The following is a 20,550-nucleotide window of genomic DNA, read 5'->3' on the forward strand; positions in this document are numbered from 1 at the left end:
GATTTCTCGTGATTGTTGCCCCCTTTGTTCTGTTCCACTGCCTTATATATCTTTTGCACAAGGCGGGAATCCTTTGTCCCTCTCTGGGTTCCCACCCCTCCTTCTAAATGGAAAAGCACCGGGTTAAAGATGGATTCCAGTTCAGGTGACATGATCACGTCACTGTAAGACTCCAAGCCCTCATTCCTCCCAGCCTGACTGACAGGAAGGCCTGCAAGCAAACAGAGCCATCCACTGTCAATTGTCCTGGTTGATGGGAGCCATCAAGATTCCAAACCACCATTAATGGCCCACACTTTGCATAACTACAATAGGACCTCAGAGTTGTATTTCATATTTTTAGTTTCAGATACAAGAGTGATACATTTATACAAATAGGATGACCACACTCAGTAGATTATAAGCTTTGTAATGATATCTTACAAGAGACCTTTTGCATGAGGCATATTCCAGTTACATTATATTCACACTCATTAGCATATTTTCATAAAATCGTATAGAGCGCAACGTCACACCTGCCATCCGCATACAGCACTGATAGTGATGCCTATGGTGCTGTCAATTCACATTCACAGGTTCCATTTGCAGCCTGTGTTCTTCACCCATTGCTGACAGATTTGACATGCCAAAGAATCGGCTGCAACTTCCAGCCTTACAGCAATTCAGTGGTAGGTTTAGCACAGAGCCGGTCAAAGGACTTCTTGGTTAGTGATGTGCCTTCTGCTCTGTAGTGGCCATTACAACACTGCAGGGGTCACTTCCATTTGGCTCTTGAACTTCACCCTCTGGCCAAATCTAACCGTCAGCAGTTACCCCACAGGGGCTTGTTTTCCATCCTCTTTCAACAGGACTGAAACAGACAAAACTTCACTTTATGTTATCCTTAAAGGTTGCCAGACCCAGTCACACCACTTGGCTTATCAAGTCTTGTATCCTGCCTCAGCTCTGGCCCTATGCCTGAGGGTTTTAAGGAAGCAAACACTGCCCTTCTCTTCTCTTCCTCCCCTCCGCAAAGGAACGCTCCAGGGCAGTTATGCAATGCTGCACTTTGTGGGGTTGAGTGGGTGTGATTTACATAGTTAAGGCATAACCCGCTCAGTGTTGCCAACACCAACACAATATTTGGTGATTTTCTTAAACCTCAGCTCCTTGTGTCATTATCTGAGAATCTTGAGTAACAAAACAAAGTGTCAGGTTTCAGAGTAGCAGCCGTGTTAGTCTGTATCCGCAAAAAGAACAGGAGTACTTGTGGCACCTTAGAGACTAACAAATTTATTAGAGCATAAGGAAACAAAGTGTAAATGTCCAGCAGAGGAAAGTTTGAAAACGTGATGACACCAAAAGGCTCAAAAACTCCACGGCAAATAAAAAGAACCCCAAATTAGTTACTTTAAAAAAAAATTTAAATCAAGCTTGTGATTTTGGGGGGGAAAGGAGATGATGGCTGATGTGATTTTTTGAATGCTTGAGGTGGGCCCTCAATTCCTAGTCAAGTCAGTGGGAATCGAGGGCACTCATACCTTGAGGAGCTGGGTTCTTAGAGTTTGCAGAGTGAGCCAGAATGCTGAAATGATTGCTTTCTCATCTCGGTGTCTTTTTTTCCATGGCCTACAGGATTGATGTACCCAATTCGAGTGGCCCTCAGGTGCACAGACGGTACAGGAACTGGAATCCACCATTACTAGGCAACCTTCCTGATGATTTCCTTCGCATTCTACCCCAGCAGATGGACAGTGTGCAGGTGGGCGGAGAATATGTTCAACTATATAGCACCTAGACTCCTTATGGTGACAAGTTCAAATCCTAGCAGGGCTGGTTCTGTCCTTCATCTTTCTGAAGTAGATTCACTGAGCAGTGCATAGATTACCATGAAGGGGCATTTCCAGTGAAAACCTAGTGATGCTGTGAGATTAAATTCATCCCAAAATGTAAGATGTGCCAAAATCAAATTTTTTACAAACCTCTAGAAATATCAGAACTTAAAATTCAGCTATCAGCCTTCTCCTATAGGGTTTACAACCCTAACTTTGCAGCAGGTGTGGCCTTTTAAGTATAGACAAGCCCTCTGGCTTCCAAGATGCATCATGGCAATTTTCATAGGAGTAGGCATTTGACTGGGCGTCCCTGCCCAAAATTTTCCTTGTCCCCCTCTATTATACAATATGTTGCAGACTGGCTGGCTGCTGCCCTCCTACCCCAGAGGTAAGCTTCATTTTAATGGTGCCATATAAATTAGGGTATGTGAACTGCCTTTGGACTTCAGCATCAATACTTCCTTAGCATGGTCCTAAAACTCTATAGCTGGGCATCTCACAGGGTATCAATTTATGCATCTTGACAGAGCTGCAATAGGGAGTTGTCTCCTGCAAGAAGCAAGAATGACCACTGAGCGAACTACTCTCAGACCTAAATGCAAAGCTTATTTCTTCCACTTAGCTTTCCCACAGTATTTTCTCTGCCCACCCAACTCCCATGTATATAAACAAGCAAACAAACCCAGACCTTAAGATGTCTCTCCTTTAGGCTAGGAAAGGCGAGACAGAAAATGCAATGAAGGGGGCCAAATTGTAAGTACCCAGTTAGACAGCTAGATTCTTCCCTTCCCTTTTGGCTCCGAAGGCACTTCTGCCCCAGTTTCATAAATTATTGCCCTGGAGCTTCATCTTCTCAGGCTATATTACCTTTCTGGGAATTGAAAGCTGCCTGTTCACTGGGCTCTGGGGGAAGAGATGTCCTGGTGCCTTTTTCCTTCCTCAGGAATTGTAGGCTATTGCTTTTTATGGCCCTCTGAGACCAGATACAAATCAGATAAATATGGTAGGCAAGGTGAGATTGCTACTGGATGGAATGTTTCTCCTCCTTCCTATTTTGCATGCACAGATACATGCACGAGCAGGGAAATGAGATATAGAGGATGTTAGGATTTGTCTCAGATAGTGGAATTTGTCAGATGGTAAATTGCATTTTCAGCCCTTAGCTGGGGAAAATAAAAGCTGTGCCACTTCGGCTTCCCTCAGTGAGAGGCTTTGCACTTCTCCCCATGTCAAAGCCAGGTTCAGCCCTGGTTTGATGTTGATTTAGCCATCAGAAGAACGCTGATGATTAATTCTTGTATTTAAAGTGAGGCTCTGACTATAAAAGTAGTTTCATGGGATCATTGTGACTTTCTGATTTCCAGATTAGATGTTCTCAGATTCCAAGTTAAAAAGAAAAAAACACAACCTTTTTCTCCCCAATAGCCAGCCCTGCTGACTTAGCCTGAGATCTGAGCGTCAAGCTGGGTACTTTCCTTTTCACTAGCAATACTAGCAATAAAGCCGGGCCAAACTAAGCCCTCATTGACTCCCATGGTGTAGCCTGATTGCCTTCAGTAAGTTTGCACATGTGTAATTGATTGGAACGTGGTAAATACTTCTATTGATGATGCTCAAGGAGGAAGAGAATCTAGCTCACTATCCCACAGCTGAGTTGGCTCTGCTAGGCTGGCTGAGAAATACAGCCAAGGAAAAATGTATGCACCATATAGTCAGCATATCTGCTGCTGATTTTGCTTGGGAGCAAATATGCTGGGGAAGAGAGTGCCTTTTTCACAGTTGCTTTTCCCAGTAGAGATTTTCACTTTAACCAAGATCAGGGTTGAAGCCCTTTGGTAAGGCTGAATTACAGAGGGGAGTACAGCCTGCTGTTGACCAAACTGTGCTGATTCTGTTGATAGATGGGGACCTTTAATCTTCAATATTGATATTCCAGCACCTTTCACAAGAGTTAAAACCTTGATTCAGCAAAGCACTTATGCTTCAGTGTCATTGAAGTCATTGGGACTTAAACACAGGCTCAAGTGCTTTGTTGAATCCCGGCTTATAGTCACACACACTGGTTACTGTAATGAGCTGCTCAGGGCCTTCATTGACTCTTCCTTTATGTCACACGCTTGTCCAGAGTTCACAAAGTTGCCATCAGACTGTGCCGGGCGAGGGCAGCCAGAGATCCCAGGGCACGTTGGACCAAGAGAGGAAGTGGAAACAGTACCTGGAAGATGAGCGAATTGCGCTCTTCTTACAGAACGAAGAGTTCATGAAGGAGCTCCAGAGGAACCGGGATTTTCTCCTGGCCCTTGAGAGAGGTGATAAGCCATTTCAGAGACTTCTGTGTATGCTTTTCATGTGCTTGAATTCCTCCTTTGCTGCAACTTCCAGCCCTTAGGTCTCATTTTCCATTGCCCTACACCTTGTGTCATCATTTACATCAATACAAAATGAGTGAAAAATGCAACTACAGCACAATGGCAACGTTTTCCTCCCATGTTGCACTTCTGCTGCATTGGTGTAAATAACCTGAGGGTGCAGTGCTATGGAGACTCAGACCCATTGGAAGCTGATGGCAGGGGCACTTTCTGTTCCTGCTAGCCTGGCTTGGGAGTCTTGCTCATGGGTCTCCTAACTCTGCAAAGTCCTTCCATCTTCCCCACCAGTTAATACTCCTTTCATGACCATCAGACCTATAGAAGCATTGGGTGAAATCCTGGCAAAACTCCCCTTGACTTCCGTGAGGCCACGAATTTCATCTATTGTCCTCTGATCCCTCCTCCCACCTCTTCCGAAAGACCTAGACAAAACACTCCATCAGCTGTGATTGGTCTCCAAAGGTTGGGCTTTATCATTACATCCTTGTTCCCCCTCCGCCGATATTGCTGTTTTGATTATTTCCCTTTTAACCCTCCCTGCCTACAAAAAGGATAATTCTACTAGGGTTTGGTATATGATCACCTCACTCTTTTAGCATTGTAACCTCTGTCACTGTAAAATACTGCTGGGTTTCCCAGAACTTCTCACCACCTTCTGTCTAGCGTCTCTTGCTAGCTGTTCTCAGCAGCTTTTCTGGTGACACTACAAGGAGAAGTTCAGTGGTTTTGGTGACTTGAGGTCTCTTGAATTATGTGCCAGCCCCTTGCCAGTTCCTCTCTGCTCTGTCACTTTAATTCTGAACACACAGGCTAATATATTCCCATCTGGCTTATCTCACCAATCATGGTATTTGTCACTCACAGGTCTCACTCTTGGTTTGGGAAAGCTCATCCTAATGCCTTAATTTAAATGCTCAGCCTCCTGTCCATCACAGCCAGAAAATCAGCTGCTCACTTACGATTTTCATTTTCTCTCCTTTGCCATGGTAAGACTAGCATTTTCCAGCCTGCTTCTCTAATCTCTGTCATTAAAACATGGGTGGTGCATGAAGCTTAGGTGAATGAATAGAAACCACAAAATACAACACAGTGTCGCTCCTAGATGGTGATTAAGGGCCATGTGATACATTTCATTCATTGTGCATCTTAGACTGCCTTGCCTACAGCTCCACCTTGAATCATCTGCCCCAGGCCTGCTCCAATGTTCTGAACCTCTGAGCAGCTTTGGACAGACAGCATTCTTTGTTTTCAAAAAGCAGTTCAACAGAGAAATATTTCCATCTTTCCATGAACAACTGGGATTGTCCCTCAGTGTTACACTAGCCCTATGTGTTGGATTGCCACTGTTACTTCTTCTGAGAGGTTTCAACTGGTGCCTTATACTATTGATTGAATACATATATAGTGAATATATGTTCAGTATATATAACATAAGTAGAGAGAGGTGCACATGCTGAGTTAACTTGGCTACTGGTACCTCAGGCTTTACCTTGCCTGACTTTTTACTGAACATTGCAGTAACACAACTTTCTATACAAAATAAATGCACGCACACACACACTGTCCAACAGGTCCACCCAGCCTTTGAAATACTCTTTCTGGAGCAGTGTTCTTCAAGTGAGACTACAGCCCAGTGGGTTTTGCACCTCTCAAAGATGTTCATACCCACTGTGCTCTAGCTGTCTGATCCTTTCAGAGGAACAGTTGTAAAGGAAATGGGATTGCATTTGTTGCTTGACTGCCTTGTATGTTGGTTTTGAAGGGGTCTGAGTTTATACTCTGGGGATTGGGATGTGGAGGCACAAAGTTACCACCAATTAGCTTTATGCTTTACATGTGCAGAACTCTAGCATTCGGAGCCTGCGGCAGTGTTGGGGGCACAGTTCACTTCCTCTCTTGATTTCTCAAGCATTGTGATTTCTCAAGCACTTTTCCTCTGAGGCAGAGGGACACAGTGGAGAGAGCATGTGCTATCCAGCGCAGCAAAAAGACTGAAAAGCACTTGCCCAGTTTTCTTGTGCTATCACTTATTGCCAGCTGGGATCCCGCTCCTCAACAGAACAGCAGACAGCACTTCAGACCGCGTTTGCTCACTTTGCTGACAGATGGAACCCAGAACAAAGCAAACCAGGCTGGGACTGCAAACTTGAAGCAGGCAGCATTGAGGTCTAGCTTAACTGCACTGCTTCAAAACAAAGCTGCACATTTGGGATCCAGATCTCAAATGCCCCCATAGTTTTAGATTAGGAAAGAGCCTTCAGCCCAAGGGTCTTTATTCAGCCTCACTATAAAGAGAGGTGCTTATCTGCAAAATCTGACCCTGGATCTTGATTTAACATACCCAGCATTAGCAGGTGTGTTGATCTGGGGTTGTGATATGTCTTTGAATCCATTTTTTCAGAAGCATGAATATCCTCTTCTGACGCCATCAGAGATGCATGCAGTTAACAGACACGAGGATTATTACCCATTAGTTTTTAATCTTTGCCTGACAAGAGTTGTCAGCTTTTGAAAGTAAAACCATACATGCCAATTTCTTTAAGTGTATTTCATCGTGCTGGTGACACACCAAGTTTCTGAAAATGCTCTCACAAATCATACCTCATTAAGTCCAGTCACAATATATGGCAATTAATTTCAGCTCACGCTATACTTTGGGCCTGATTGTCCGGAGTGCTGATCACCTGCAAGTTCCTATTGACCTCAGATGGAGTCGGGGTACTCAGCATTTCTGACAATCAGGATGCTCTTAATTGGGTGCCCACATGTGGATTTAGATGTCTGCCATTTAGAAACCTAAGGCTGAGCATTTTTTGCCTTAGTTGATTATATTAGGATGGTCACATTTTTGTGCTATTTCTTTTCCATTCAAAAACCCAGCCTCTGGGTGAAGCAGATGCTTGCTTAGTGATTTGGATTCAACTGAGCCCAGCCAGCCCAATTGACTTCCTGTTTTTAACCATGCTATTGATGGGTCTCAGTCCCGACTCCCGGCTATCCAGCCCCACAGTGTGGTCCCTGTAGGGATCAGGCACACTGGCAGAGCAGTGTGGGGAAGCTGGCTCTACTGCCGTCCAGGCTGTACCTACCCTGTGGATGGAGGACTTCAGCCTTCTGGGCTGTCAGTTCTGCCCCTTTCATAAACCATCAAAACAAATTTAAGATTAAGAAAAAAAATTTCCCCTGCTCCTGCCCCAGACTCCCTTCCTCATTCCAGACCTTGTTACACTGAAGCTGTAAAACACCCTTGGCAGTGAGTGCAATGTAATGCCTGGCTAGGTCGAGGAGAATGGAATAAATGATTCAGGGTTCCAGGGCTGATTGAATGTTTTTTATTTTTCAGATCGACTGAAGTATGAGTCAAAAAAATCCAAGTCGACCAGTGTTGCCGTCAGTAACGATTTCAGCTTTTCTTCTATACAACCAGGTAATTTACAAGCCGTGCATGAGCATATGATCACAGAGATCTCCTGGCAGCTGCTCTCGTATTTCTAAGGCTTCTGCCATTGCGTTGTCTGCAGAGGGCCACGCTGCGGGTAGGTCTTCGCTGAAAAAAAAAGGTGTATTCTAACTCAAATTAGCCAGCTTGGGTTAAAATAGCAGTAAAGATGTGCCAGCTTGGGTAGCAGCTCGAGTTCAGCCCCAGGCTGCTTTATCAGTTTTAAGTCGAGCTGCTAACCCAAGTTAAAAGCTAAGCTGCCGTATCTTTACTGCTGTTTTAACCAGAGTGAAGAACACACCTTTTTTGCAGTGGAGACATACCTTGTGACATGAATGGCAGAGGGTGAAAACCTTCCTTTTGTTGGCTATTGACACCAAGCCCTTTCTCCTCTCCAAAATGTCCTATGTTTGGGGCTGGAAAGGAATTCTCCCCCTGGGGGTATAGGCAGGGACGTTGCGGGAGACTTCTGATGACTGTAAAAATAGTGTGATGTGAGTAGAAGTTATGGGGGAGATTTTCAGAGGCACAAAGGGAAGTTGGGCCAGCCAGTGGGAGTTGAGCCCCTAACTCTTGTCTTTGCTTGGAAAATCTCCCCCTTACGTTTCCTATCCTGCAGCAGAGAATTTCTGTTTTCTCTCAGTTGCCGGAGCTGCTGGGAATGGGCAAAATGACCCAGAAAAGGGTGGCACACCTTTGCTAGCCTCTTTGCTACTTCCCCTTACCTACATGACACTGTATTAATAGCGCCTGCGTTATCACAATCCCTCAGCACTCGCAAAGCTTAGGTTCCAGTCAGGTTGCAATAAGGAAACAGTAAGATGCCGTTTTCTACTCCGCTCTCTCTTCTGCCCTAGGCCTAGAGTCCAGCACATGCCTCGAGCTTTGATCAAATGAAACTTGGAAACCATCATTGCTTCTTCACTGGCCCAGGGCTAAAAGAGTCCTCATCATTCCCCTTCCTAGTCCTTTTCTCTCTTGCCACGCATGGCTATGTAGATTTTGCTTGGGAGTGGAGGTAGAATGAAGAGAACTCTGATCTAGTTCCCAAGTATAACAAAACATGCCCTTGTCTAGCCCAGGAGCCGGGGATCATGCCTTGCAGGCATACCAACTATCTGAGTAATCTTGATTAACCTTAGGGACTGCATAGCAGCTGCCCCCAAAGGACAGAATTAGCATTGGTGTCTGTCAGTATCTTCATCTACAGAGCAGGACACAGCGAATGGAGCTATTCATCGAGGCTTGACGTGACGATTTTGGCTAAGGTTACGGAATTTCAATTGTGCCCAGATTTGATAAACGGGGTGGGAAACACAAGGATACGATTAACAAGGAGCTGTGACTCACCCAGATCAGCTGCCTGCACTAGTACAGCTGAGACTTCTAAACTTTCTCCATTCTTAATTAACTGTCTGTGTCATCATGGTAATGCGAATGATCTTGGAGCATGATCTAATAACCAACTGAGAAATAAAATTAGCAGATTGGGTGACTTGGAATCACTTTCTCTCAAAGAAGCAAGAGGCTTTTTGTTCAGCTTTTTTTTTTTTTTTTTTTTTTTTTTGTATGAACAGACATTGATGGATGGGGCCTGATTCTGCAGGGCCTTGAACTTTGTGTAGTCATTTTGCTTTCACTCCTGTGCATCCATTGTGCACAGGAGTGAAAGCTGCCAGGTCAGAGTGGTAGCACCTACAGCTGCTCTGCATTCATTCTGCACAGGTAGCAAAGTTGTAGAGCACTGGAGATTCAAGCCCACAGGCAGGCAGAAATCACCCATCGCTCTGTTGAAATCAACAGAGCCACAGCTGTAATCTCTTATCTGTAACCCTTTTAAAGGGAGGACTGTACTGGAAGCAACTGAATGTGGAGGGTCACTTTGATCCCAAGAGGCCTAGGTAGCACTGTACCTGCTGACCTCCATCCCATCTCCCGCCCAATCTCCCGTCCCCCAGAATCCAGCCTTGTCTGCATCTCACCTGGCTTGTCTCATTGAGACAGAACAGACTATCCCTTTGTGCACTAGGAACTGCTGGTAATTTCTCCCTGGTCTCCATCTTTTATGTGTGCTCTTTTCTTACTCTGTCTTATTCAGACCAGGACAGAGATGCTTACCAGCTGCTTTGTGGCAGGGCCACTGTTTCACTGGAGCTGGAATTGGGTCAATGATGATGATTCAGCTTAGATTCTCCGCACACCCTGCTCCACCCCTACAAACCTCAAGTGACCAGATTTTTGCATTTCAGGTGACATAGCCCCTGTAACCAGCGAGGCCAGCAGTGCTGTGTCTGAAGATGCCTTATTCAGGGACAAATTGAAACACATGGGAAAATGTGAGTTTGTTTCTAGGTTCCATATTGGCAGAGGGACGGCTGCATGGCAGTAGGTGGGCAGGCGGAGGAGGTGAAGCAGCAAGGATTCTTTAGCACTGAATCTAGTGCTAAGGCATTTTTCTGCTAAAGCACTCTGCATGCATGTGTGTGTGTGTATGCATGTGCAAGCCAGTACCTGGGTATGCACAGATCTGCGAAGATACAGGATTCTTACCTCCCCTCCAAGCCTCAGAAGTTATTCATGTTTGTCAAGCCACCCCATGATTCTAACAGGGCAAGGCACATTTAGCTGGGAGTTGAGCTTTTGATTAGAAGGGGCTTTAATGCGTTGTGCTACGTAAGGCTGCATTAAGCCTGGCGAAGATGAACTAGGAGTATCAAATAGGGAAATCCAAATTGCACTAATCCATCTCCAAAGCCTGGAGCAGATTGGGGTTTGATTTCCATTTGCCTTCTGTAATCCTGGACTTCTGGGTCCTCTGCCCCACACTCTGCGCCCATCTGTGCTTTCCTTCTGCCCTGGGTGCAGCCCTGGTCAGAGATGGACCAACCTCCCTGTGCCAGTTGTTTCAAACTTATGAGAGAGCTTGGTTTTGAGGAAGCTGCCATGGTAGCAATACTGGGTGGGAGATGCGTGTCTGACTCCTGGTCTCCTGCTGCCTGTCCAGTGAGTGCCTAGGTGTTGCATTCTGGGTAACCTCAGCAATGTTGTTGATGGGCTTCACAGGAATCCCCCAACCACACTAGCCATGCTAGGCTCATTGCCCTGTTTCTTTCCCAGGCTCACCTCAGTGCAGTGCTGTGCCAGGAATGCCCTCTGCATCCCGAGTCACCAAGCCACTCCCCTTTCCTCAGCACATGCCTTTTCTGGACTCATTCCTCCCACAGTGCCAACAGGAAGGGCGTTAATAAGAAAAGCAAAACTTCAAGATGTTCCTTCCTCTGAGCTTCCCAGCACTTTAATAATAATTGCCTTCCCATAGTACCTGGGAGCCCCTGTCACAGACCAGACCCCGACTGTGCTAAGTGCTGTACAAACAAGAACAAAGGGACAGTCCCTGTCCCCAAAAGCTTCCATTCTAGCCTTGCCTTCCATGTCTCTCTCTCTCCCAGACCGTACGCTCATTGGGGCAGGGACGGTCTTGTACAGCACTGAGGACTTTATCAGCACTTAGCCCCATCTGTCTAGGCTGGGGATGAAAGTGGGGATGATACCAGATCTCCAGCAAGCAAATGGGTTAAAACAGTAAAGAGGAGGCCATGCTGTAGGCTCCATCGCTCATGAAGAGGGGGAGCAGCACTGCTTCCTGAATGAGTTTGTTCTTCAAGTGGAATCGGTTTTTCTTTTCTTCCCACCCCACCCCAAAAGATGACAGATGCGGCTTGGATGGATTTTCTCTGCCACTCGCAGGCAGATCAGTTAGGAGTCTCCTCCAGTAGACAAAGGCGATGAGTGGGGTTTTGCCATATATAGGTGCTGAAACTGGCTAAATTGCTCAGGCTGCTCTGACATCAGATCTGGCATGCTCCTTCGTGCTGCAAGCCTGTGTGTATGCCTGTCTTTGATGTATGTATTGGAGGGCATGACTCTGTAACATGCATTGGATTGGGCTTCCTGGGAATAGAAGCAAATCCTTTCTAGCTTCTGTTTAAATAATAAAATAGAGGCTAGAGAAGGAGGGATTAATAGAGACTCTTCCCACTTTTTTTCTTTCTTTCCAGCAAGCCACAGGCTACTCTCCGGTTGTAAAATAAATTGGGCACCTCATGCAGTTTTGACTGACTCATGGGCCACAGTTTACTTGAGCTTTGTTTAGTGGGGGGGGGGGGGGAGGGAGAGAGGGAATTTGGCTTAGTCATGGATGAAGAATGTCATGGAAATCACAATCAGAAAGTCTGAATAGTCAGACCTTTTGTGTAGTCAATTGAATCCTTCCTGCGGGGATCAAATTATATTCTTTCTGATCATTGAAACTAGTCCGAGTGCCTGGAAAGGTTTATCGGTCCTTGGTTTCCTAAGGCTAAGCAGTAAGGCATTGTGCATTCTGCATTCAAGCAGGCAAATTCATCTTGGTTCAGTCATCCCCTGCCCTGCAGCATGTAGAGGGTGAATCAAAGCCCCATCATCCCAAATGGATGGCATGGGAACTGGGCATCTATCATACTTGTTTGCTATCCACTTTTGATGGCTGATTAAGAGCAAGCCATTCACCTGCCTGTTTCCTTTCAGCTACACGCAAGAAGCTGTTTGAACTTGCCAGGGCTTTCTCAGAGAAGACCAAGATGAAGAAGTCAAAAAGAAAACACTTACTGAAGCATCAGGTGTATCCTTTCAGCATGTGACGCTGTCATCCCACCCCTTGATCACTCTGAGCTTCCCGGGGATGAGTCCCAGCTCCCACAACTTGGAACAAAACTCTGCTGCAGAGGGCTCGAACGAGGCCTATGCCGGGATTCTCCACCTTGGGGTCATAGAAAAGGTTAGGGGGACACAACCATTCTGACCATCCCATATTTCTCAATGGGGGAGGGGGAATTTTAACAGGATGGGTGGAAGGAGGATCCTGGAGGGAGGATCCTGGCATAGGGAAGAGGTTTCCTGGTATAGACAAGGTGGGGAATCACTGGTCTATGCACTACTTAAATCTCACTTAAGCCCTGAAACTAGGGCAAAGATTTGTGCATGTGGAAGGGAGCTATAGCTCAGGGAGAAAACGATGTCAGTAACCAAAAGGTACATGTTTGCAGCCTTCATGATCCAAGCCACAGCGAACATTCACGGCTCATCATGTATGCAAGTTTGGATCCAGCTCTGAACTTCCCTGAAGTCGTGGTGTGTTTGGAGCTGATATTCTGGTTTGAGCCCAGCTAAGAGGATTCATTTGTTGCTGAAGCCCCCTTGAAACTGTATTTTGTGGGCGGAGTTTCTCTAGTGGCATGTTAATTTCAAAAGCACATGTGCTAAATAATTATCATGCCAGTCCTAGGACACTGCTCAATACCAGTGATGCAAGAGAAACAGTGCTGGCGACTCATCCATCAGCTCTTCCTCCCCTTCTTTTCCATTTTCATTTTAGCTGTTACAAGGATAAAGACCTAGAGGTAAAAGAGCTTTGTTATCCCCAGATTCCTCTCCTTAGGGTGGCTGCGTTAATACTGTCCAAAGTATGTTGCCTTGGTACCTGAGTGCCACTGTCATGGCCTCCCTGATCTGTTATGACCCGGATCTCATGCCAGAAAGCAGCAGAATGCAACTGGAAACATACCTGGGAACCACCTCCAACCCTTGGAGTCAATTGTGATGGGCTGTTTGCAAGTCTGTGACTTACATCCCAGTCTGTCGAACATTTTCCTTAACAGAGAGTGCAGGATGGGGACAGCAGCTTCCACAGCTAATCTTCTCGATGACGTTGAAGGACACTCGTGCGGTAAGACAATGCTTGTTTCTGCTAGAGAGCAAGTCTCCAGCTGATTTGCCCACTGCTGTGGTTTGTGGGGGTATGTGACCCCAAATAGCAGGGGCTGCACACCAAAAATCGAGCTTTCTTGCAGATTCCTTTCTGCCTGTGACGCTAGCTGTTCAGAATTTGTTCCCTGAGTCGCCCTTTCCTAACGCAAAGAGCTAGCAGGCCTGGCCCATCCCTGTGGCTAATGTAGAGTGAAACAGGAATGGGGGAGCTCTCTCTGCACCAGGAACAACATGGGGGAGCTCCCCCCTAAGCCAGAGACAGGATGAGGAACTCCCCCCACTTTTTAGCCAGGCTCCTCTCATCTCTCTTCATTTCAAACCTTGTACTGTACAACGGATACTTCTCCACCCGTGTGTTAACTCACCAAGGTATATGAATGAGGTTTGCGGTGAGCAGGCCCTTCCTCCTGGTCCCTTCCCCCATGTGTTCTGGCTGTTCAGTCCCCTGTTCTCTGTTAGTTCAGCTCCTCATCAGATGACGGGATCACCAAGCAAAATGAAGTAGGGCCTCCTTCCCCAAGGGCCTGGAACACCCTCTGTAGGTTCGGGTGGGTAACGCTCGCCGTGGCTTTGCAACAGGCATGCATAGATTTAACACAAGGGTTCTCAAACTGGGGGTCGGGACCCTTCAGGGGGTCATGAGGTTATTACATGGGGGGGTCGCGAGCTGTCAGCCTCCATCCCAAACACCGCTTTACCTCCAGCATTTATAATGGTGTTAAATATATAAAAAAGTGTTTTTAATGTATAAGGGGGGGTCGCACTCAGAGGCTTGCTGTGTGAAAGGGATCACCAGTACAAAAGTCTGAGAACCCCTGATTTAACGGAAATGTAACCCGGAGGTGAAAGGTGTTGCATCAGCAGCCCCGAGACCTGAAGTCCACTATTTGTCTATAGGACAGCACATCAGCAGTGGCCTCTTCCCCGACCCAGGAAAAGCACCACAAGGGGTGAGCGGGGGTACAGTCTCCATAGCCCAGTCACACCAAGGTCCATCTGCTGAGGCAGCCAACCAAGGTGCCAGCTGCACAAGTGGGCACTCATGCAGTAGGAAATGGGCTGATACCCACCTACTCATTTCACGTAGGACATTGAACTGCCATTTAACAGTAGTGGCTTTGTTCACTGCTAGCCTGGGGCAGGTTTGAACCAACCAGTGACCCAAGAATGACAGCCACCCATATCCTTCTGTAATTCCCAGCCCCTTCCAGTCCCCTGACACTGCTGCAGTTTTCCCACCCCAGCTCGTTTAGATATGGGAAGGATCTCCTGGAGTTCTGACCACACAGGTCTGTCTCATGTCTTTCAGATGAGGATTTCCAAGCAAGAAGGCAGCAGCTACACGAGGAAGAGGAGAGGCCGAAAGAAGGACAATAAATGGTAAGAAGTGTTTGGGGAGTAATGTGCAGATAGTTACAGGAATCAGTTCAGCTATCCTGTTGCAAGCCCATCGCCACCCCCTTCCCCACCCCCATGAGTTGAGTGATGTAGATTAGACCATTGGGCCAATGGACAAAGTGCCAGCCTAAGAAAATTCAAATGACCCGTTGCATGCTGTCATGGAGAAAACAAGTAGCTTGAGCTTTTTACCCCTGGTGCTCCAATGCAAAGTTGGATTCAGCTGTTTGTTCTTCCCTGGCTTTCCCAGGATGGATTACTTCCTCTTGTTTCAGCTACAGCTGATAGCACCGGCCCCACAACATCCTTGATGACTTAGGGTGAAAATCACAGTGCCTCAGAGAGGATGTGTGGAGTTTTGTGCTGTGTGTTAAGGATCTAGGTAGGTCTTTGTGCATAAAACCTTGCACATGGGACTTGCATTGGGGTGAATGTCACCCACAGGGACTTATTCTGCCATTGTTGTTCACACGTCTGCCCCTTCAGCCCCATTAATAGCTGCTGTGTGGATAGCAACAGGTACTTTGACCTTTGTACTGAAGAATGTAAGAGAAACTGTTGGGCCAATTCTTCCCTGTTGTTTGCCCTCCATGAAGAACATATGTGGGTGGACTCAGCATGAGGTTACTGATGAAAACCATGCAGAGGCTCCAGTATTCATGCCTGCCTCTTACTGAACTTTGATGCACAGGGAATCCTTATGGGTTTGTTTAAAAACATCCAGTGCACAGTGACAGGCTTTGTTTCAGCACCGTGAGTGAAGCAACTTTGACTGAATACACTTCTTCCTCTCCCCCGCCCTGTCCTTCTCTTCTAGATCCCAGATCCATTGCCTGAACTGGGCTTTATTTGTTAAAGTCTTAAGAAGAAGATGGCTGCAAAGAAAAAACAATTTCCTTGGCTCCCCCCACTATCATCCTCTTCTGAAGTACAAGTATTAAAGTGAGGCACAATTTTCTCTTCCCAGCGGGTTTGAAAACACCTCTTTCCTATCCAGCAAATCCAGCCAAAAATCAGCAGCTGATCTGAATTTTTCTCAGTCACTGCAGTGAAGATAACGGATTTCAAGCTTGTGGGAATAATGGCCTATCCCCCACCCTCTTTGATATAAACATGGTTTGGATATGAATTAAAAACAATAATAACACTACATTGAACAGCTGGGCTCTGGCTTGCCCATTTTTAAACATATCACTGTAGCAATCTGATGTAACTTTACGCACATAAAAAAAGACCTGAAAAATGTTGTTTATTGTTATTGTTACTAAGAGTTAATAAGCCAGGATCCAGATCAGGTAATAGGCAGGATAATATAAATTGTCTTTTTAAAAAGAAACGGCCTTCTCCTGGGCATCTCACATTGAATTAAACCTTTGCCTCAGGCATTGATAAAAATGCCTTGAACTAGACACCAAGCTGGGGCCAGTTTCTCCTCCAATGTACCACTTTCTCTAGCTTTGTGCTGCTGCTCTTGTGATATTATGGTACCTTTACAGAGCAGGAATGGGGGGTAGGGGAGGGCTGAATTTCAAAGCTGTTTAGTTCTCACTGCTGATCTCTGAATTAGAACATATCCCACGGGTTCTCATTTGGATTGTTCATGACAGTTGGCTGCTCCCTATGTAACAGGCAATGAGTTTTGGCGGTGTAGAAACACTTACCAGATTAGATGGGAGGGGATTGTAGATGGGGGCCTTATTTGATTCACCTCTGAGTTTGCACATCATAGGCTAAATCCTGCTTAATGTGAGTCTCACAGTTGACTTCAGGGGGATCAGAATTTGGCCTCAAGTTGAGACATGAGTGGGTTTTCTCTAGCTGAGCCCACATGGGCTATGGGCACAGACCTGAGAGCAGTTCTCATAACATGAAATGAAGAGGAGATTGGTTCAGAGCTCGCCGATCAATGTGAGGATGACATCCCTCCTCCAGGAGAGCGTTTGGAATCTGTTGGAACATTGTAGAGATTAAAAGTAATGCTCAAATCATTGGAATTGAAATGGACACTGTCAGGCTAAAAAAAATAATTGAAAATGAATTCCTTCCCTATGCTACTAACAGCAGTGTCAATAACTGAAATAACTCCCCCCAAGCAAGTTTTCTTTTCTGCATCAATACTGTCTATTTACTTCTCAGCTTGGGCAGAGAGAATAGACTAGTCCGTCTCACTTTCTGGGTCCCATGCAATAGCACAAGCGCTGCAACGTTTGGGTTGCAAAAGCAGCAGGAAGACGCACCGATCCAAGCAATCAGTCCAACAAAAACCTGTTTTCATTGCCTTTCTATTAGGCTTTGTAACAAAAGCCCACATTGCAGGCTTAAACTCCCTGACAGGCTCCTTTCAAAATCTGCTGGAGAATCTGTATGCCTTTGAAGCGTGTGCCAAGACTGATTCTTTTTAAAAGTTGCTGAGCATGAGGCTCTTGTTCCATGCACCTGGCATTCAATCAAGCTACTCAATGGAAACACGAAGGCAGTGGTGGGTTTCCTCGTCTGGGCCTGAGTAATTTGATACACTGTTCAGAACTAGTAGGGATGAGCAAGAGTGGATTCAGGCACACACAGCGCTTCCTTTCAGTGCAGAAGGACTTTGAGTCTGTGTGGCATGGAGTTTCAAGAGGTTCCTGATGAAAGGGTCCATGTGTCTATTGCTGAAGTGACACGTCCTCCTGGCAGAACGTGATTTGGATACTACACTAACACCTCAACTGTTGCTATAGTGCCCACGACCTCCCAGTGAGAACATGAGCTGCTACAAACCCCGAACAGTACAGTGGGCAAGTGCATGCAGGCTTGAATCGGGAGGTGGACAGCAGCCATGCCTCGGGATCCCAGCAACTTTTGAGGTTCTCAAACACTAAAGACCCTCTAAAGACTCAAATCCCCCCCCACCCCCACCCAGAGCCTGTTTTTGGTGTCTGTTCCTTTAAAAAAATAAAAGGGAGAGGAGCATCAATGAGTCTTTTGGTAAAACCTCCTGAGTGGCAGGAGAAATTTGCCTGCTCCAGGGACTAGGACAGTTTCAAGTGAGGTCATCCGTGCTCAGACAAGAATTCAGTGGCTTGGAAGCTTCTGCAGCACGCAGGATATGAGGTTCCTGGAATATGCTTTCGAGGCTGTTCAGAGAAAGGAAGCGACTAAGGGCCTGATATTGAGAGCTGCCAGGCACCCACTGGCCCCTTTGAAGTCAGTGGGCGCTATATTGCTCAGCATCACTCAGGGTAAGGCCTCAAGTGTGTGTGTGTGTGTGTGTGTACATGTACATACGTATTGGTTGCTAAGGGTGAAGCTGGAGCACTACCACTGGAAACAGAGGGGCTTTTGGAGGAGGAGGAGGGACTTTTATCCCCAGCCTTAGAATTGGAAGGTCTGTTTCTCCCCCACCCTCCTTTTCCTATCCTCAGTTGGCTCCTACTTTAATAAGTGCTTGGCTGTTTCTCCCTCTCCTAAAGCAGCTCTGCATATTTGGAAGAAAATCAAGCTTGGAATCAGATCAGCTTGTAAAAGTTCCAACTCCTCTTGGCTACTGAGGGCTTAACTTTGAGATAAGTTTCCATGAATGCAAAAAGGCACCAGCGGCCGAACAAACAGAAGCTCAGACTCTTGCTGGTAGGAAACTGCTGCCTGTCCCAGCAGAAACTTATTTTTATAAGACCTCTTGGTCTCCAGGAAGTGCTTTGTGGATTGGGGGGGAGGAGAGGGGAAAAATACAAATGCACCTGTCCCTCAGGACACACGTGTTGTATGTCAGCAGCTGCCCTGCTGCTAAATTAGTGCTAGGCTTATTGAAATCTTTTACTCCTTGGTCTCTCTCTAGAAATCAGGTTGTTATAGCACAACCTTATGGAGTCATGTTAACTAACAGTGTGTTAACAGTCACTATAGACAAGGACAAGGTGTGCTTAACATTTCATCATCTAATCATGGGTAAATCCGACTAGAACCATAGGGTTAACCACGGCCAGCTGACACAATGCCTAGCACAACTTCTCCCTCTCTATGCTGACTTCTAAGACATCGTGTTAGTTAACATAGCTCCCCAAGGTCGTCATCTTAATGCAATCTCAGGCTATATCTACACTTAAAAGCCTGCAGCAGCATAGCTGCGGCACAGCTGGAGACTAGCCCAGAGGCGGCTTATTGCCTCATTGTTCTATTAGGGCCAATCTGGAGATGTACTGAACACATCTGTGAGGTGCTGAGCACCCTCTATTCCAGTGGTTCTCAACCTGTGGTCGGGTCTTCAGACTGCGTCTAAGGGGTCCGCGAAAGACTTAGACTGAAAACTATGTATACACACAATAGATTTCCAAAGGGGTCTGCACCTCCATTCAAAATTGTTTAGGGATCTGTAAATGAAAAAAGGTTGAGAACCACTGCTCTACTCTCTTCAAAGTCAGTTGGAGGTTTGAGTGCTCAGAACCCCCCAGGACAGAGCCCATACTGAGATGTGACACTCCCCTGACCCACATTGTAGGCATATAAAAAGCCAGACAGAGTAAAGAGTATTTGGTGGTTTTTAGAAACTTAGCATTGTAGTGAATGGGAGGAGAATAATATTGTTACAGGACTTCCTTGAACTGCATTTGATATGCAGAGGGGGTGGGTTTCACATCTTTCTGGCTTTGTTTAGACTAGGATCTAAAGGTAGGTGTGGTGTTAGCATGTGGTAGCTAACAAGTGCTAGCTACTAAATGTCTAGTGTAGACAAGGCAGTGTATATGTTAACTTGCATAATTTAGCATGTGTTAACAGAATACACTGCCTTGCCTATGCAGGTCTTTTAGGACGTGCTAGCTAATGTGTTCTAACAATGCACCTTTAGATCCTAGTCGTGACGCAGTCGTTCTGAATAATGTAACCCTGTAGCCATTTCCAAATGTCCCGGGGGCGCCAAATACCATTGTAATGGAGGAGAAAGGGTGATTTTTTTTTGTTTTCCTTTTTAAAAATTCAGGTCTAACAAGTGGAAAGGCCACAAAGACAGGCTTGACAGCTGAAATGCATTTCTTCTAGAAAAATGTACAATACTCAGTGATGTTTGTATCGCTTCTATACGAAATGGTTTAAAAACCAAAAAAGACTTGTGACGTTTGTGAGTGTTGCTATTTTAGAACTTATTTCTATGAGTATTTTTTTCTTAAAGATGTTTAATAGTAATTCATATAATAAAGTCATGTCGTACTCTTAATGCCTTGGTTTTCTTTGCTTTTGATTTTTTACAGACATGAAAAAAAAATGTGAAACTGAGAATCGAATTAAACACATTTTTCTTTCATCTCAGTTCTGGACACTGCTCTCAATGGCTCATCTGTTACCGAAAGAGTAGCTCTTCTAAGTGAGGGATCTTATTGCCTCATTCGTGATGACTGTGTAGTGCACAATCCAGTAGGCGGCACCAAAGAAACAGGAAGAAAGACTTCTCTGAACAGCCCGACTGCCATAGCAGAGCTCCAACAAGCTCTTGTCAAAGTGATCTGAACTACAGTTGGTCAGCAAATGGCTTTTTCCTGCCCCCCACTGAAATTTTTAGACTGTAACTCCCATGATGCACCACAGTTTCGCCTCATGGAGACTAGAAGCAGTGCATCCTGGCCATCCCTGGCTGTGGTGCATCATGGGAGATGTAGTCTGTATGGGAAGCCTGGCCCATAGAAAATCAGGGACATGAAGTAACAACATTACAACTCCCAAGAGGCACTGAGGTAACCTATCCAAACTGAAA

At 45.9% G+C, this 20,550-nt stretch overlaps 1 protein-coding gene across 7 annotated transcripts in view; it reads left to right on the forward strand.

Moving 5' to 3' along the window:
- CUEDC1 (CUE domain containing 1) overlaps window positions 1-20,016 on the forward strand; it is a 117,369-nt gene extending 97,353 nt beyond the window's left edge. For all 7 annotated transcript variants that reach the window (XM_034752491.1, XM_034752487.1, XM_034752492.1 and 4 more), the window contains 8 exons: window positions 1,615-1,741; window positions 3,940-4,123; window positions 7,527-7,610; window positions 9,872-9,958; window positions 12,189-12,282; window positions 13,328-13,386; window positions 14,737-14,807; window positions 15,643-20,016. In XM_034752491.1, the coding sequence (XP_034608382.1) occupies window positions 1,615-1,741; window positions 3,940-4,123; window positions 7,527-7,610; window positions 9,872-9,958; window positions 12,189-12,282; window positions 13,328-13,386; window positions 14,737-14,804 (703 nt within the window). In that variant the 3' untranslated portion in view covers window positions 14,805-14,807; window positions 15,643-20,016. The remainder of the gene's footprint in view (window positions 1-1,614; window positions 1,742-3,939; window positions 4,124-7,526; window positions 7,611-9,871; window positions 9,959-12,188; window positions 12,283-13,327; window positions 13,387-14,736; window positions 14,808-15,642) is intronic.
- Window positions 20,017-20,550: the final 534 nt, after the last annotated feature.

Source organism: Trachemys scripta, chromosome 18 (genome assembly GCF_013100865.1).
Source record: "Trachemys scripta elegans isolate TJP31775 chromosome 18, CAS_Tse_1.0, whole genome shotgun sequence".
In the NCBI taxonomy this organism is placed as follows: Eukaryota; Metazoa; Chordata; order Testudines; family Emydidae; genus Trachemys; species Trachemys scripta.